Source organism: Cariama cristata, unplaced genomic scaffold (assembly GCF_000690535.1).
Source record: "Cariama cristata isolate BGI_N322 unplaced genomic scaffold, ASM69053v1 scaffold21819, whole genome shotgun sequence".
Taxonomy (NCBI): domain Eukaryota; kingdom Metazoa; phylum Chordata; class Aves; order Cariamiformes; family Cariamidae; genus Cariama; species Cariama cristata.
Window position 1 is genome coordinate 12651 of NW_009637710.1, and position 18096 is coordinate 30746.

General features: G+C 40.2%; 1 protein-coding gene across 3 annotated transcripts; it reads left to right on the plus strand.

The window, feature by feature from the left end:
- Positions 1-285: 285 nt before the first annotated feature.
- Positions 286-17846, plus strand: RASGEF1B (RasGEF domain family, member 1B). Of its 3 annotated transcripts, XM_009708454.1 has the most exons (14): positions 286-462; positions 2195-2317; positions 3297-3434; positions 3879-3881; positions 7583-7795; positions 7894-7968; positions 9282-9377; positions 10080-10182; positions 10915-10994; positions 12306-12401; positions 14350-14445; positions 15656-15779; positions 16422-16494; positions 17691-17846. In XM_009708454.1, the coding sequence occupies exons 1-14, from the start codon at positions 286-288 to the stop codon at positions 17713-17715; spliced, it is 1422 nt and encodes a 473-aa protein (XP_009706756.1). In that variant the 3' UTR covers positions 17716-17846. The 3 variants fall into 3 exon arrangements, with proteins under 3 accessions (XP_009706756.1, XP_009706757.1, XP_009706758.1); XM_009708455.1 differs by lacking the exon at positions 3879-3881; XM_009708456.1 differs by lacking the exons at positions 2195-2317; positions 3879-3881.
- The last annotated feature ends 250 nt before the right edge of the window (positions 17847-18096 follow it).

Below are 18096 nucleotides of genomic sequence, written 5' to 3' on the forward strand. Positions count from 1 at the left end.
ACCTTGACCTCTTATCTGTCATTTAATGAAGAAACAGCAAGATATAAAAGAAGAACCTGGCAACTGCAATAGATGGGTAGTGATGAGAGCCTGCATTCGCCCTTTCCTGAGAAGTCTGCACAGGCTGGAAGACAGTACAGTCTTTACTGCTGTGTGCAAGCAACCCAGGGTGTGACGCTAGGTTTTATTCCTAGTGCAGGACTACCTGTGAAGTGTAGAAAGCCTCTTACGTTGCACCTTTTGGTAATTATCCCGTATCTCTTTTGTGTGTCTCCTCAGGAAAGGATGCCACAGACGCCTCCCTTTGCAGCTATGTTTGACAGCAGCGGCTACAACAGGAACCTGTATCAGTCAAAAGAGGACAACTGTGGAGGACTCTATTACCATGACAATAGCCTCCTCTCGGGGTCTCTGGAAGCTCTGATCCAGCACTTGGTACCCAATGTAGATTACTATCCCGACGTAAGTCTATACACCCAGCTAGCTATATGGCTAGGCTTGATGCATCTCATAAAGGGGATATTTCATGTGTGCAACAAAAGCAGTATGTATCACATCAAATTACTAAGGAAGATGTTCAAGTGACTGGTGAGCAACGATTGGATAAATATGTGCTTCATGTGAGCGCAGCATGCAGTAACTCACCTAACCTAGGAAGTCTAATTCTTTATTACTCCTGTTGTGAGATGCACTACCCTGGTGACTCATTTGTAAAGTAAGTACCTAGTGTGGCTTGCTGTTCGATGGACTGTATGTACCATTGGCCCTGAAAAATCTGTCAGGCAAGCTGAGGAGAAAGGCATGACCACCAGCATGATGGGATGAATGTATTTAGTTTAAAAACAATCCTTGTCTGAGGTCCACATGTATCTTGCAATTAGCAACTGAAGTGTTGAACTAGTGCCACACTGTTTGGAATCAGCAGAGGCTGGATGTGAGAACAGGATGTTTGTCATCTGAGAATTTTTGGTCTGTCTAGATGCATCTCTGCATTGAGACATTTTATATAATTCTTAGGAAAAAGAATAATATCAAAAGGTTGGGGGGGCAGTTGGGGATGACTGAGGGATGACGAAACTGCGTCTCTGCTTATTGAAAGGCTCCTGCTGAACACTTATATTTAGCTTCTGTTATTGTCATAGATCTATTCACGTTTCCAAGACAGGATCTTTTTGAACTTGGATCAGAGTTAACAGCAGGACAGGACTGTGCTTAAGCTAGTGCTTATCCATTAAAGCTTAATGTAAAATTTAAACATGTAGCAATTTAGACACCACTTGGTCAAACATGATGGTTTATTCCAAATCTGTAGAACCGGAACATTGTAGAAACTTTCTTGTGGATGCCATAGATACTTAACTACTGGCAATGTGGGGAATGGAGTGGATATTTTGAATATCCATCTCACAATGAATTCAAATCATGATATATGGAAAAATAAAGCCTCTTCTTGTAACCTCAGAATGAGTTACTAATTTTTATTCTGTAAAATTAAGCTATGCAGTTCCCTCCGCTTTCACCCATGAGACAAGCAATACTACAAGAAATGAACGGTATTTGGGGATACTTAAAGGAAGTACAAGGTCATAGTGAGCAGTTCACTGAGATCAGACAGGCAAACACAGTGTAGTAACGATGGTATATGTGGCGAAACTGCATCAGCTCAACAGTCTGGTCAACTGGCATCTTTTTTTGGTTTTTTCTGTTTACTTTCACTAGCAACGTGGAAGCAGACAAGAGTTCTCTGTTGGTATTCTAAGGACCTTGGACTTGGAGCATGAATTTTATTTCACTGTTGGGCTGGAAAGAGTTATGTAATCTTGTAATGGCTCTCACAAGGGTTTACTGTAGAGCAAGAGAAAATGAGTTGAAATTTTATTGTGAGTAATTTCAGGTACTGAGCTTGTAATAAGGCTGTGTGCAATAGGAGAGCTAAACCAGCCCTGCCCTGCCTTGTTTTGGTTAAATCTTGCATTACTTGGCTCAAACACAAATTCTTAATGCTGGTTCTGGACCAATGACAAGTGTTAAATTAAACACTTACTGCTGTAGTAATAGCTCTTGGCACAGCCACATGCAGAATTTTCTTCTGCAGATAGTAAAGTATTAAGAACTGATTTGTCAGGAACGTATTTTGAGAAAATACAAAACTGGTGGTAATTTATCCCTTTCTCTGTCTTTCTCTTGTTTGCAGAGGACATACATCTTCACCTTCCTTCTCAGTTCACGCCTGTTCATGCATCCATATGAGCTGATGGCCAAAGTCTGCCATCTGTGCCTTGAGCAGCAGAGACTAAGTGAGCCTGGCCTGGACAAGGTAAGATCCCTCACTCTTATGGACTCCTGTTAGTTCCAGTCAAATGTCTCTATTTTGCCACAGCAAAATGTTCCTACTCAAGAGAGTCCTCAATAGAATTAAACAGATTGAAAACCTAATACAAGCAACTAGAATTTGACCCTTTATTCACTGACATTCATGGGCAATTTCCAGACTGCTCAACCTGTCCTCCATGAAGACTGTTGCGGCTGCTGCACTGTTTGTTTTACCAATACATGGGCCAGAAACAAAAGTGCTTGCTGTTAATGACATATCCTGCACTGGCCCTGCAGTGGTTGCTTTTGTTCCAAACATCTGGATGTATAATGCCAAAAGGTTGGAAAGACGTAACAATGAATTAAGCATGTCAGTGGGAATTACACTGACCTGCCTTGTGTGCTTAAACTATACTCTTGTTGCAGTCTTTGCGGAGCAGCTCAGATTGCTGGCCTCTTTGCACGAGAATGCATGTTTTTATGTGTGTCATGTCTAGAGTTGAAACAGAGCAGGATGTGGATGTTTGGATAGAACCTCCACCCCAGTAGAAAATTACACAAATTAAATGAAGATACTTGAATAATTCCACTGCTTTCCTCCTATAAGGTATAGTGTGCACATAAGTCTTGGCAGAACTGGAGCTTATCGCTTCCACTGTTGATAGTTAGCCATTAGTTATGGAAACACTAATAAATGTCTTGCACTGAGACATTCCTGATCATGAGGGGAAACATTCTAAGATTTCCACCTACCTGGTGCCTAATTTCCAGGTCAATTAAGCCAACGAGAGTCTCTTCATTGCCTTCAATGGGTATTGGCTCTGGCCTGGAATCCAATGCTGAATTAAATGAAGCTTAAGAATTTAACTGACCCTCATGCCCTTATGCTCCACAGTATCCTACAGAAGGGAATTCTTCCTTTGGGATAGGTATGTGCTGCATTGCTGTTGCATGTAACATTCCTCCTTACCATTTTCAAATAGAACCGGATACGAAAGATTGCACCCAAAATCCTACAGTTGTTGACTGAATGGACAGAGACGTTTCCTTATGATTTCCGAGATGAAAGAATGATGAGGAACTTAAAGGAATTGGCACAAAGAATAGCCAGTGGTGATGAGGTAAGTTGTCTGTGCACAAAGTTATTGGATGAAAAGGCGTTTCTTTAATGCTTTGATATTGCAGGTTTGTTGTTGTTAATAACATGGTATGGCTCTGGGTGGCTATGCTAGCTTATTATGAAGATGCTGGTTGGCAAAAAGTTCTGTCCAATACCTAGGCCTAGGAAGAAACCACACAGCATAAGCAAATCCTTTTCAAAGCACTGGCAAGGTCCACTCCATCCCAGAACCCATATTATAATTGCATATTGTGCAAACAGATGCAACTTGGTGGGTGTTAGTATTTTTCATTTTAGCGATTCTGCTTGGAAGAAGCTAGATAAGACACTGGGAAGCCTTGCAAATCTGAGAAATCCCTACCAATGTTGATAATTCCTTCGATTTGTGTGAGTAAGGTGTGTTGGAATTGGGCCTCTGACCTGTAGGTTAATGGAAGAGTTATAGCAGGTTTGGGGAAAAGTTTCTAGAAGAAAAGTGGACTGGGAAGAATTGTCTTGAGCTTAAAGTATCAGATGTGGACTCAGAGGAAGTCAGTCGTATTCCTTCCTGTGGATGGAGCACATGAAAAAATCACTTGATCTTTTTCTAAGTCCCAGTTCTCAAATTGAAGTTTCACGGAGGTATTATGAAATATTTTGATGCTTAACTGATGCTTGTCTTGTAAGTACTGAAATAAACTCATCCAAAAGCGAAGGCTTATATTCACTTAGTGGAAAGGCAATTAACAAGGTTTCAGTAAGCAGATTGTGTAGCTGGCATAATACTAAGATTACAAAGACACTAGAGTGGCATTTGGAAGAACTATAAAGGCAAAGAGCAATTGCTAAATGGCATCATGTTTCTAGTGTTCCTCAGGGGCTGGTGTTCCTTATGTAAGCTTTTGAATAATGATACGGATGAGGCAGCAAACGGCACGTTAACAAGCTTTACTAAGAGGAGTTGCAAGTGCTGCCAAAGGCCTGGAAAGATCTTGAGAGACTGTAAACAAGGATGGAAGAGAACAAACTTAAACTGAATTTGGAAACTGAAATACATTTTCATGTGGTGAAAGCGGGGAGGGACAAAAGAAGCTAGGACAAGAGAGTGGGATGCAGTATGAAATACAAATGAAAAAGGTATCAAATATGATGGGCAAACCTAGAGTTACTGCAGGACTATGGAGAGGCAATGGGTTTGCCTTCACTGTGGGGGTACCAGGAGGAACCTTTCCCTGTACAGTGCTCCTGCGCTGTTGTTTTGTTTCGTGGTACTCTTAATAGGAAGATAGGGAACTGAAGTGCAGTTCAAGGAAAAGGAGTAAGATTGAGGACTCACACCCACTCGAAAAATACCCTCCGGCACAAAAAGAGAGAGTGAACTGTTTAGCCTGGGAGAAGTTGAGTTGGTGGATGCAGGAGTGAAATGGCAAGAGGGAAGGGTTGTCTACAGTGAAGTTTCTGGTAATATGGACAGTTTAAGCAGTGAAATAATCTATTGAGGGGAAAGGCAGATGTACAAACTGCTAGAAAATGAGTGCTAGGGAGCAATCTTACTCTGGCAGTGAGCTATGGATCTTTTCTAGCTCTAGCTCTGAGCTTTTTTTGACTTCGAGGTTTCCTTTAGAAAGACAAAGGGAAAGCAAGTGCTGCAGTAAATTGACTTGCATTGTTGTGAACTGCTTGGAACAGTAAATGGCAACTTCCTTGACCTTACTTTTCTACAGATTGCTTGGATTTGTGTGAGTCATTACCCTGAAGGATACAAAACAAGCAGTGTTTCCTAATCCTGTTCACTACAACTCTTCTACTTGTAGCTTCTTACTCTACTTCCCAAATAATTGTGCTCCAGTACTGTTGAGAGCTATCAGTAAGAGTCCAGCTAAAACTGTTCACCATGCTGACATATTGCTCCATCAAAAAAAAGGTCTTTGGAAAAACTTTGGTGGGTTTATTTTTTCCCCCTCTTCTCCTTTGATTTAACTCCATTCCTTCCACTTTTCCCCTGTCTGTGTCCTGAGAGGTCCTCTGACCTCTTTTTTTTTTTTTTTCCCCCACCGTGATATCATATAGTGAGATTGACTGTGGAAATTCATTTAACATATCTAGCAAGTAGTAATGGTACTTCCAGTCACTCTCCATACAGGGCACACACAAAGAGGTAACCTTGAGGTGAAGTGTCCAATCACTTTCTCCCATACTGTCCAATCCTCTGAGGTTTTTAAATATAAATAAATATCAGCATTGTCAGTGTGAATATAGAATCAAAATTGAGAATGTGGGACAAATACGTGGAAATGGTAAACCTAATTTAGAGGAAGACCATGTGTTTAGGCTGACTGGTAGCCATATTACAATCAAATTAATACCTAATTGATAAAAGACATATTGTGCGAGTTCATCGGTGTGTTGTTAAATGTGTATCTACATATATATAATATTAAAAAAATGCACAAGATTAAGTAATAGTCCAGCAGCAAATACGTGTTACGGGTCCAAAGCTTATCCTTGCATAGAATGCTTCGAGGTTACTGCCTCTTTGCTCAAGAGGAGACTGAGGCTCAAAAGAGCAGAGGGATGTTGGGTTTTGTGGGCTCAGGTACATCTATGAGGTGTGCGAGGAACCTGGCATTTCCTTCTGCCTTTGTGCCGGGAGGGTTTTAGCTCATCACTGGACAGAGGGATGTTTGTTATGTTGAACTGCTGTTAGATCAGATGTGGGCTAATTACCCTAATTTCTTGTTCTGGTTCGGAGGGTATCTGTCCCAGTTTGCCTTTTCTGTGGGGTTTTCCAGCTACAGAAGCAGATTGACCGGAATTAGGTGGTTCAGCTTTGTATCTTCACCCGTTTTCTCCCTGATTTTGTTTTGAGGTCTGCGTTGACATGAACCACAAATTCAGGCAAAGTTTATTTTTTTTTGCTTTGAAGCTTAACCCACTGATTATTACGTGATTTCCGTCAGTAGCCAGAATTCATCCTGAGTATTTTAGATGTTTTTTTCATTCTCACTTGATTACCAGCTGGGCAAGAAAATGCTTCATAAAGTTCTCTTACGTGAAATTTCAAAGAATTTGGAAGGGAATGGGTCAATTAAACTGGTCTCTGTGTGTGTCACCTAACACCTATTTATGGAAGCTCAGCACTTGAAGTAATACTTCTGTGTTCTCCTAATGAAAATGTAGATGGTTTTCTTTAAAAGCTTGAGATCCCCCTGCTCTCTCCCCACCCACCCTGGTGAAAAATTTTGCTGTGTGTATTTGTCTAGAAAATCAAAACACATCTAAGCAGAAAGCAATTATTTACAAAGTAGTAAGACAAATTCAGCCTTGGTTGAACACGAATGACTTCAAGAATGAATCTGACCCAAGAGAGTCCTGTTGTATTTGAGTAAATTTGGAAATCCATATGAGTGGCAGCTTTGGAGGGAATGACAAATTCATTAGCATACAGGAAACATTCCTGCCTTGGACTGATCACACTATACTGTGCTGCCAATAGGTTTTGGATGCTCCTTTTTTCCGCCACTTAGGTTTTTGCTTTAATAGTTTTAGGACAGTATCTGGAATTTGGAAGAGTAACTACCTTGGGGTCAGTTACACGGTTCTATTTACTTAAGAGTCAAGACCTGCTCCTACTTAAATTTGTCCCTCCTATTAACTTAAATCACCACATGGAAAGGCCTGCAAGGTGAAAGAAAAGAGAGATGATTTTATTATCTTCTCCTTTTTCTCAGATTTACTGCAAGTTTAAACTCTGATTTCACTGAAACTTGTCTTGATTTACTCCAGAGAGAAGCAGGCCCTTTTGTCATCATTGAATGACCATATATTGGTTTTTCTGTGGTCTTAAGCAGGAGAAGATGGAGTAATTTCATTTCTTCTATTTTGTCTGGTGATTGGTGGTACTTTTCATGCAGTAGATTTTGCATGTCTTTTCTGCTGTTCCTAGAGTTAACTGGGTCACTTTTGAATCTGTGAGACAATCAGTGTTTAAATCCTCAGGTGGATTCATTTTGGTCTGATCAAATGCCATTAGAAACTCACATAGTAGAGCATATCTAAAGTTGACAACAAATACAAGTATCAGCATCAATCTGTTTTGGTGTCATGCAGACTTTAATACTATCTTCTCACATTTTGAAAACATCTCCCAATTGTTTCATGTCATGACAGATATATCGGAAGACCGTACAGCAACTCCTCCAGAACCTGATTCGGAAGCTTGCCACTGTTAGCCAGTATGAGGAAGTACTTGCAAAAATTAATGCCACGTCCACAGATCGCCTCACGGTTCTAAAGACCAAGCCCCAGTCCATCCAGAGGGACATAATCACAGTCTGCAATGATCCCTATGTGTTAGCTCAGCAGCTGACGCACATAGAGCTTGTGAGTTGTTATACTTCAAGTATGATTTCATCCTTCCCCTCTTTTGGAAATGCAGGTTAACGTAGGATATGACTTGACTGCTTGTGTGCTTTATTTAGGAGAGACTCAATTATATTGGACCAGAAGAATTTGTCCAGGCATTTGTGCAAAAGGATCCTTTGGATAATGACAAGGTAATTGGAGCAGATCTGGAGCAGCTCTGAAATGCGGCATTTAAAATCCTGGAGCTCAGGTGCCCCATGAACTGGAAGTGAGGTCCAGCAATAAATGAGGACAAGCAGAAACAAGCTTTATAGTGAAAATGCTGTAGTACTCCACTTAAAAATTTTGTTGATGCTTTTTCTTTCTGGAGGACAACTCCTGGAGCTCTAGAACTCAGCCAACAAATTGCCTTAAATTAACACATTTGCTGGTTTTTTCTGATTTAAGCTAAGGGAGAACTTAATCCTGTGAATGTTTTCTCCAGGCCACCTATGTGGTCTACAGCTGGAAAAAGCTGAATTTAACTTCAGCTTTTGCATTACACATTTTCAACATCGGTTTTTCCTTTTAGTAAACTGAACTTGCAGCGAATTGGCAAGTGGGGCAATTTGCAGGTAGAGCACACATCACAAAAAGGGGGCAGTGAGCTATAGATCCATGTGAGATGAAGGGCAAAGACGCAGTGTTTTTAACTAACCGTGCTAGAGTTGTCGGCTCCTTGAGTGCTGCTTTCAAGATGACTTATGCTCTCTAAATGAGCTGTGCCAAAGTCGGGCAGTTAAAACTTGAATTACTATCCTCCCTAAAACTGACAAAGAGCATAGAATGACTCAAGTTTACAATTTGATGTTCAGTCAGACAGTCTCTGAAAATGATTTTGTAGGTAGAGATCACTAAAAGTGCTCTCTACCCCTTTTTAGGCAACCGTGCGTTGTGGGAATCGTTCCAAGACACTACAGAACAAATAGCACTGGTTAAGAAAAGGAGAATCCATTCAGAATGATAGAGCTGATCTCCCGAAGTTAGGATGCAGTGTGTTAATTTGGTGCCAACAACCAAACATAATGTGCCAGTGGAGTGGGCTGGCCTCTGTTTTCCTTCTACACTTGCAGAGGGCATAATGTTGTCGCTATTATATCAATGGGACAGGAGTGAGGACTGAAACAGTGCTCATTTTCAAGGAAGCTTTAAGCAGATACTTAGTTTTGATCATTTGTGTCAGTCTATGCTAAGTCCTTATAGCATCCCAGTAGGACTTACGGCAGGTGATGGATTCCACACGCCTGTGTGAGTGCTTTACTGAGCAAACAGCTCAGGAAGAAGTTATACTTGCTCAAATACTGTTACTGCTGCTTTCCCTCTAAGCTTTTTGTCACTTTGATTAATTGAGCTATTCCTGGTTACTTGACAGTGTTTAGGGATGGCAAGGCGGAAAGCCAAAAGGTCTCTCTCAAGGAAAAGATGAAGATTACACTAAAAGTTGCTATTTTTCTTCTGTCTGCAGAGCTGCTATGGAGATCGAAAGAAGACCCGGAATCTGGAAGCCTATGTGGAATGGTTTAACAGGCTCAGTTACTTGGTTGCAACAGAAATCTGTATGGTGAGCAAAGACTTCTTCTGCTAAAAGGTTTTGTTTAGTCTAGTTGTCTAAAACTGTGAAGCCTTTTCAGGTTTGGTGCCCCTTCAGTGTGCCCTTCGGCTTCTCATTCTCACAGCTCTGGACTTTTTCACATGTGGATCAAGTCAGCACAGGGCTGAAAAGGAAATAAATTTGGTGTTTTCAGCGTCATACTCTTGCCTCAGCCTTGTTCATGTGACACAGTGGTGATGTTATGCTGGGTTAGCCCTTCTTGGCACAGGAGTCCATCTGGCCAGCCCTTCTCCCTTATGGTTGGACTGGATGATCTTAAAGGTCCTTTCTGACCTAGATAATTCTATGATTCACTCCTGTGAATGCTTCTTGCGAATGGAGGTGTCTTTTCTCTCCTCTGTGCTGACCCCCTTCTCTGCTCTACTGTTCTTCATTCTACTTTATTCTCTGCTCTGCTGTTCTTCTTACCCTTCTTCTTGGCAGAGCCTCTTTACCTGTTGTCCTTGCTCCCTACCTGCCTGGTGTCTGAGTTGTCTTTGCTTTCCTGAGGGCTTTTGAACACAAGAGTGTGGCTTCCTCTACATGTAAAGCATTGTGTGAAGTTGTGGTACATGTGGAAAAGACTTTTAAGGGGGTGGTTTTTTCTTTTGGGGATGGGTCAGAGTGCTCTGTTTCTTGCTGAGCATAACACTCCAATGGCATCTCTTGCAGCCTGTGAAGAAGAAGCACAGAGCAAGAGTGATAGAGTATTTCACTGATGTGGCACGGGAGTGTTTTAACATTGGCAACTTTAACTCCTTAATGGCTATTATTTGTAAGTATGTGTCTTGAGACGTTTTGTCCCTGTTTGAATCCAGATAAAGGAAGCATGGTGCTTTATACCAAAGTCTGCTGGATGAATTTGGGAGGGGAAGTGGTGGAGAATTGTTCAGCGTTATTGTAGTGTTGTGTATGTAAGAAATTATTTACTGCCCTAGTGTAAATTACAGAAAAGCAAAGTTTTCATTGCAACTGTTCAGAGATCTAAATCCCCACTTTTTGAAACCAACTTTAGTGCTAAATTGGAATAGAAACTCTTCCTGTAATATGGAGGATTGATGTCTTCCATTGTTTCTATTGCAGCATAAATATCCTAGTGGTTTCAAAATTCCACACCTTTTTTTATATCTGATAGGAAAACATTGGGAATATTTTTTTAATTTGAAATGTGAAAACTTCATGGATATGTGAGGTTTTCAATTAAATATGTAAGAGATGGTGTTGAGAAAACATCTGCACTTTTCTACTGTACACTCATATTTTATCAAAACCCAATAAATAATGTCATAGCATTTTTTTAGAGCTTTCTTTCTGTAAGTGATGTTGATTTTGTTTCCAGAGTTGTTTTTAACATTGGAATTTCAAGAAAACAAGTCTGATTTCTGAGTAGCTCTGTCGAAAATACTTGTTATTGTTAATAGCTCCTTTGCTTTAGAAATACTTTCTAGCCTTAGCTACTGGAAAGATTTTTTTTAATACTCCAACAACTTCTCTCTCTTATACCAAGCTGGCATGAATATGAGTCCTGTGTCTCGGTTAAAGAAAACTTGGGCAAAAGTAAAGACAGCCAAATTTGATATTCTTGAGGTAAGTTTGGCCAATATTTGGGTGTGGGGCCATTAATAACATTTTACTTTTAACTGCTCTAAAATGTAAGTTTGGCTTCATTATGACGTGCTTAATTTAGCATGTTTGTGCTCTTAATGGAAATTCTAGAAGATGTAATAAGAATTGTTCAGCCAATTTGTGCTCTTTTGATTTGGAAAAAGGAAATTGAAGTAATTTTTTTTAATACCCAAACCCACTTTCTAAGAATTATTAAAAAAAAAATAAGAAAAATGTAGGTAGCTTCTTGAAAGGGAGGTACACTTGAGAGAGATGGTGTGGCTTGACCTAATACAGTTCTGCCTTTGAAAATCAAGGTGAGCTGTAAGGTGGCTGCCTTGCCCTTTCAGAGAAATTTGTCTTGGACTAATTGATTTTCAGTTACCTTCAGGTAGTAGAGACCTTTGTCAAAGATCATGTAGGTGCAGCGGTGTAGAAGTTCGTGTTTTACCCAACAGATTATTTACCAACAAATTAATTATCCTGCTGTAAATAGCAATCGATTCATTCAGGTTATTTATTAGTAAGATAAAGAAAATGTAATGTTTCGTACTTGATGCAAGCATGAAATGTTTATTAATATCATCAGGAGATTTGACTTTTGTTATGCCAACAGGCCAGAACTGGATGGCTGTAGCCACCTCACGCTTCCTTCCACCACCCTTGGGTGAGAGATAGCCTTCCTTGTGTCAAGGGTGGCTGAACAGCTCAGGAAGTTGCCCTTAAGATTACAGCCCTATTTCATTCAACCTTGTTATGCAGGCTGGACTTTGGTGGTTAAGGATGTGCTTTGTGAGCCATGCAGTCATCCTAGTCACCTAGTCGTTGAGGTGCAGCAGTCAGGCTTGGATCAATGAGGTGGGGGCATTAACAGCTTTTAGTGTCTGATCTTACTTTGCCATTGCAACTGAATCAGCTCCGAGAAACCTACATGTTAGAAAGAGCAGAGTATTAGTGCTAAGACCCCTTGTTGTCTTAGTTTCATGATTTTGGCTTTTGAATTAAAGCTGAGCCAACTTCTTTGTGGAGAGAGAAAGAAGGTCTGTGAAGCCTGCCTTTGCTTTCCTGCCCTTGACTTGTATTGGATCCTTTGTTGTGCTGAGTGCACGTGTTTTAAAACAAAGTTGTCTTCTGATTCAGTGAACAGATAAGGAGATACTGCAGTCCTCTACAAGGCTGTACTTCCGGTGCTGTTCAGCAGACCTCTATTTTTTAAAATAGTTGCTCAAGTGAAAAAGAATTGTGTGTGGTGATGACGCTGGCTCATTATTTACATTTTTTCATGCCTTGTAGCATCAGATGGACCCTTCTAGCAATTTTTATAATTATCGAACTGCTCTGCGTGGAGCTGCTCAAAGGTCCTTGACAGCTCATAGCAACAGAGAGAAGGTACGTTTAGAAATGACTTGGCAGTGGGCAAAAACGAAATGCGCTTGTTAAGTTGTATGGTAAGCTTTTGTCTTGGGATTCTGATTCTCAGCAACTCTACCCCTGGTGGGCTTTTAAAAACAATAAAAAGCCTCAAAATTGAATCCTTCTTTACTGGGAATGTCTAAATGTTACCTATAAGCTACCAAGAAAGTAAATGGCATATTTGAGGAAACCAAGCGGCTCAATGAAAATTACCATCTGAGGGCTGCCAGTTCAGTTTGGTGCTAACTGAAAGCTGCAAACATTAAGTGGTTCCTTTGATTATTTAAATAACATAAGTACATTGCTTCAGCTTATTTCTTTTTTGACAGAGAACTTTATCTCGCAAAGGCTAAGGACTGAGATGATGTTGCCAGTAATTTGTTCTTATAACTGCTACTTATGCTCAATTTTAAGTGGTCTGTGGTTTAGGGTGGAAAAGCTTTAAAATTTACTCAGAAAAGATACTATAAAACTCAAATCTAGATGGAGCTTTCATCTAGATTCTGTGGAGTCCCCTTCCCCTGTCTTCAGATGAGCTTTAAATATACTCTGGAGTTTTTACTGGAAATGGTGAGACGAATCAGGTGTTTGTGTAATGCAGTGGGTTAAAATCCACCTTCCAGATTCAAGAGTGGCTGTGAACTATGCATTAATAGAGGTGGCATCTTACTTTGCTCTTTAGAATAAAATAGCTTTTGAGAAATAAACTGGATTGAGTCACACATTAGTGCAAAATCTCAGTTGTAGTTCTTGTGGAAAGGAGCCAAATAGCTTCCTAGCTGCTCCCCACTTAGAAGCAGTTGCTTATCAACTGCTTATAATATTAGGACTTCATGCTGTGTTTAATAAACCCAATGCTCATAGAATAAACTTCCAGGCAGGATGAAGCAAATCCATGTACAGTCTGCTGGTCTATATTGTTATGTACATGCAAATAAAAGCAGAGATTTTTTTCTAAGTCCTAAGGATCTGTTCACATATCATTCAAAGAAGTTTAAATGTAAGATATTTGCTTCTTTTCAGAGAAAAGTGAGTTTTAAGACTTCAAAGAAAGAACATAACGGATATTGAAATGGTGCAGCGAAGTCTTCCATGGGAATAGTGATAAGTGATATTTGTTTTGTCCCCAGTTGCCACACGGATGTGCAGCTGTGAAAATTTTTGTAGGATGCAAATTAAAATACAGTCATTTTAAGAATGTAAGAATGTGCCAGCATTCTCCAAAGAAAAATACTTTGATTTGTTCAGTTGGCAGGAAATACTTCGTTTTGAGCCGGTCAGTGCCAAGGTTCAATTTCTTGCATAAGCTCAGGGAATTGTAGTTTGAAAGCCACTTGTGCTGCTAGCCCCAAATTGTCCATGCCGTGCTTTAATGTGCATCTCCCCTCATTGACCAAGCAAGTCCCTGTCAAGAGGGAGAGCTATGTGAAGAGAGACCCTGCAGGAATTACATGTAGGAAGTAGGCACCTCTGAGTTCTTACGTTGTGGAATCTGCAAGGAAGAATGAGAAAGTGAAAACAAGAGGGACATGATGTTGAAATGAAATGAGTTAGGCATATTGTTGTTCTAAACATGCCTCATAGCCACAGTTGACCAGCAGTGGAGTGCCAACAGGTACTTTAATTGTAACCCTGAGGGAGCTACATGCCAGGAAGAGTTCAAGGTAACGGAAGCAGTTTGGCACAAAGCTGGAAATAAAACTGTAAGGATTAGCTTACCACGCAAGGGAGAACTTTCTTTATAGAGAAACATCACGTACTTTAAAATGCAGTGAATGCAACATTTTTGTGTAGTGAAAGAGAGAGAGATTATACAGATCTTAGTCCTTCGGCATTTTGCTTACTTTCTGTACTTTATTTTTCTCTGTAGACCATTATGTTTTGATTCAGGACCAAACTGAGAAAAATGTTGTTCTTTCCTTAGATCGTAATACCTTTCTTCAGCCTCTTGATCAAAGATATTTACTTCCTTAACGAGGGTTGTGCCAATCGTCTTCCAAACGGTCACGTCAACTTTGAAGTAAGTAGAGCACTGAGTGAGGTATTAATACAAGGTCAGCCCCTTTAACAGAAAACTGAAGCAGGTCATGGTTCAGCTTCCGCTGGATTCTGGGAGAGCAAAATTAAAGTGGAATTTGAGTGTATCTGTTACTTCTCACAGGAGCTGGGAGGTTGACAGGAAAAAACAGTTTTATTGAAGATGGAATGTTTATAGAAACCCTTTCAATACACACAATTTTTTAGTGGGGAAAAAAGTCAGAACTTTTTCCCAGTGCTGAAATTCATCTAAACATTTCAACCCACAGGTTTATTATACATAATGACAAAATCATTCAAATTGGTATTTTAAAGCTTCTTTTTGAATTCCACATGTAAAAGGTGAGTTCATCCTTTGTCAAGATATATATGCAGTATTTTCATACATGTCAGTCACAAATTGTGTCTGAAGAAACATGTGATAGAGCAGCAGTGAAGGAATTTTGAGTCCCTTGTTTTTCAGTAGTTCTTCTGCCTCTGATTTCACGCTTGTTATCTGACAGTGTGGATTACCAAATGATTTGTTTTCTGGTGCTTTCAGCTTTCAAGAAGCCTGAGTCACTCACACAGAATTACAGTACATTTCACTTGTAGTCATTGGCCTGAATTAGCCTAGATCTAGACTATATGATGATCTGGAATGTCTTTTCACTCAAGGAATCCACCTTGAGGCATGTTAAACTTTAATTGAAAGAATTTATCAAGGAATGACATCAAGACACTACATTGGGAATGAGTTTTTTTGGCATGAATTTGCGGCAAGAAAATTGAACATTTCAGATTAACTAACTAAAATGGAACATCTGGATTTTGAACTGTCAGTATTAAATATTAAATATTTCACTGCAAAACTAGCAAGCATGAGCAACATGAAAGTGAAAAGTTAGGCATAAGTAGTGTTATCAGCTCCTCAAAAAGAAACTGAGGGCAGATGATGATGTACTATTTATATTCATAAATAACAACAATTTTAGCGGCGTGGAGGAGTGGGAAGTCATCCCAGTTTGAAACAGAAACGCAAAAGTTAGAAGCTGAGTTGTTGACTCAGATCACGTTCAATTCTAGCTTAAAAGCCGAGGAGAATCCAAGCCTTGGACTTGAAACCGAGATCTCTCTCTCTTTTTAAGAAATGTTCAGGGTAAATAGTACTGTTCAATATGTAACCTCTTCTGTTTTCTCTTCTATTCTGACAGAAATTTTGGGAACTGGCAAAACAAGTTAGTGAATTTATGACGTGGAAGCAAGTGGATTGTCCTTTTGAAAGGGATCGTAAGATTCTGCAGTACTTGCTCACCGTCCCAGTCTTCAGTGATGATGGTAAGGAGCTCTGGATTTCCTGCAGGTCTGGTGTCACTGGCTACTGCTTAGGCTCTTTCCATGTTAAGTTGTTGCTTCCTCACAGTAAAGAAAGACTTTGTCCTGAGACATCTCTGTCTGGCAAGTAAAAAATGTTTCTGCCTTACAAATGAGAGAGAAAATAAGATTTTTCCATTTATGTGCGTGTTCTCTGTGAGAATTGACTTTATCCTTTTCTCTGAAGTGGAATGAAAAAAGTTGACTGGATATGTGGTCCTGTAAATATCATCTGAAGGATATTTATATGGACTTCCAGGATGCTTTACACTGAAGGAAGCTGCTTGAGAAAGAAAACAGGGACTTCGCTGGTTGCTTACAAAGCACTATTTTTTTCTTTTGAGTGTTTTCTTCCACTCTTGTGCTTGTGAGTTTTTGCTAGTTGTTTTTTTCCCCCTCAGGGTAGTCTTTGTTCTTGTGCACTGTTTGTTAGTATTGTCTGGATGTAATTATAAGCAACGCTATACTTCCTAATGGGATTCTGGAGCCCTAATCCAAGGGATGGATAATACAAGCCCGCTTCATTTAACTTCAGTCCACTTTCCAGGGAGAGCAAATTTTAAAATGCCAGTAGGCCTAACATACTGTATTTGCTTCTGATTGCAGCACTTTACTTGGCTTCCTATGAGAGCGAAAGTCCCGAGAATCACATTGAAAAGGACAGATGGAAGACACTAAGGTTTGTGTCAGAGGTTGCCTGCATCAATAAATAAAGAGAATGGGATACAAAGCAAGCATCAAACAGTTAAAACCAAATGGCATGCTACATGTTTCAACAGATGGGGCACAGCATCGGTGTAAATCCCCCCTGCTTCAGTCTGGGACTCTTGGAAAAAAGAGAACAGTCAGTCTTTATCTTAAACCCTCTCAAGCCTTCTCTCCCTTAGGGGACGGGAGTTAGAATAAGCAATTTTGTGTCTTAATTTCTTACATTATTTGGTGTAGGAAAAAATACTTTCTGAACTTCAAAGAAATCTCTACTTCCTCACAAGTACTATACGGAGCACTCTGGTTTCCAAGCAGATGTTTCTGCAGTTATTGCATCCCTTTATGCACCCTAGCCTTTCAGACAGGGATGAGTTTGCACAAAGATTGCTCTGGGGCAAATGCATTCATGAAACCAGGTAACAATTTAGAGTCCAGGCTGGGAAAAACAAATTTAAACAAAATCCTATTTTTGGCTTTTCTTCTACTGCTGGTTGAACATAGCCTCATCAACTCTTTCATTTTACTAATTATGGCAGTGTTTTAGCTCATGCTTTGCCAATCAACTGTTTTGGTTTTTTTTAGTTGAATTTGTGGCAGCAGAGAAAACTAATCAGGTGCATAGATGGAGACACAGAATTAAGCAAGTGTATAAATAGTCTGTGTTTTCACCCCTAAGCCATACCTCCACTTTAGTCTTAAAACTACCACTGTCCCAAGGAACTGACCATTAGTCAGGTGTTCTTGTCGCTGTTGCAGGCAGCTGCTACGTTAAGACCTAGAGGTACCCATGGATGTAATACCCCTACTCTTCTGATCCACTCTGCAGCACCACAGAGAGAGAACCATACACCACAATCCTAAGGATTCTCCTCAGGCCATGTTGGTTTTTCCTGGGATATCACAAGGGATGTAACAATTTCATCTGATTAATCTCGGTTATTCTGGGTAGAGGACAGAAAGGGAGAGTTACTCACATCAGTGCACAGACATCCTGCGTTAGGCAGGGTGGCAAGATGGACAGACAAAGACTCTGAGCTTGAAAATCTGTGATAACACAAACCTCAGTTTCACAGAATCCCTATCTGAGGCACTCTAAAGCTGCCTGAGAACATTTACATCATGCTAATGATTGTCTTTACTTTATTGACATTTACCTCTTCCTTTCAGGTCAGCGCTTCTGGGCAGAGTGTAGTGCACAAGAGGGCTGCTGTTTCTGCCGTTGCTACGTTATGTGGATTACGAAGGGGCATGGCTTGGTTTATTTTTCTGTACACTGAGTGGCATTCAAAGTGATGAAAAATGTGCAGTCAGTTGCGATATTGTGTCAGCAAAGATAAAACAAGTTAAGTCAAGAACAAACAGTCAGCTTCTCACATCTGACGGATGAGATAAAATCACAGCCCACTCAGCTGTGATTCAGGCTGAAGTATTGATTGAGGACAGCGCTGACAGAATCCTTTGAAGAGCTCAGATGCCGCCTATGAATAATTTCACACCTGGATGGAGTATTTTTCCCCTTCCTTTTGCTGCAGCTTGCTGCTACAAGGACTCTGCAGAGTTGATAGTAGACTAC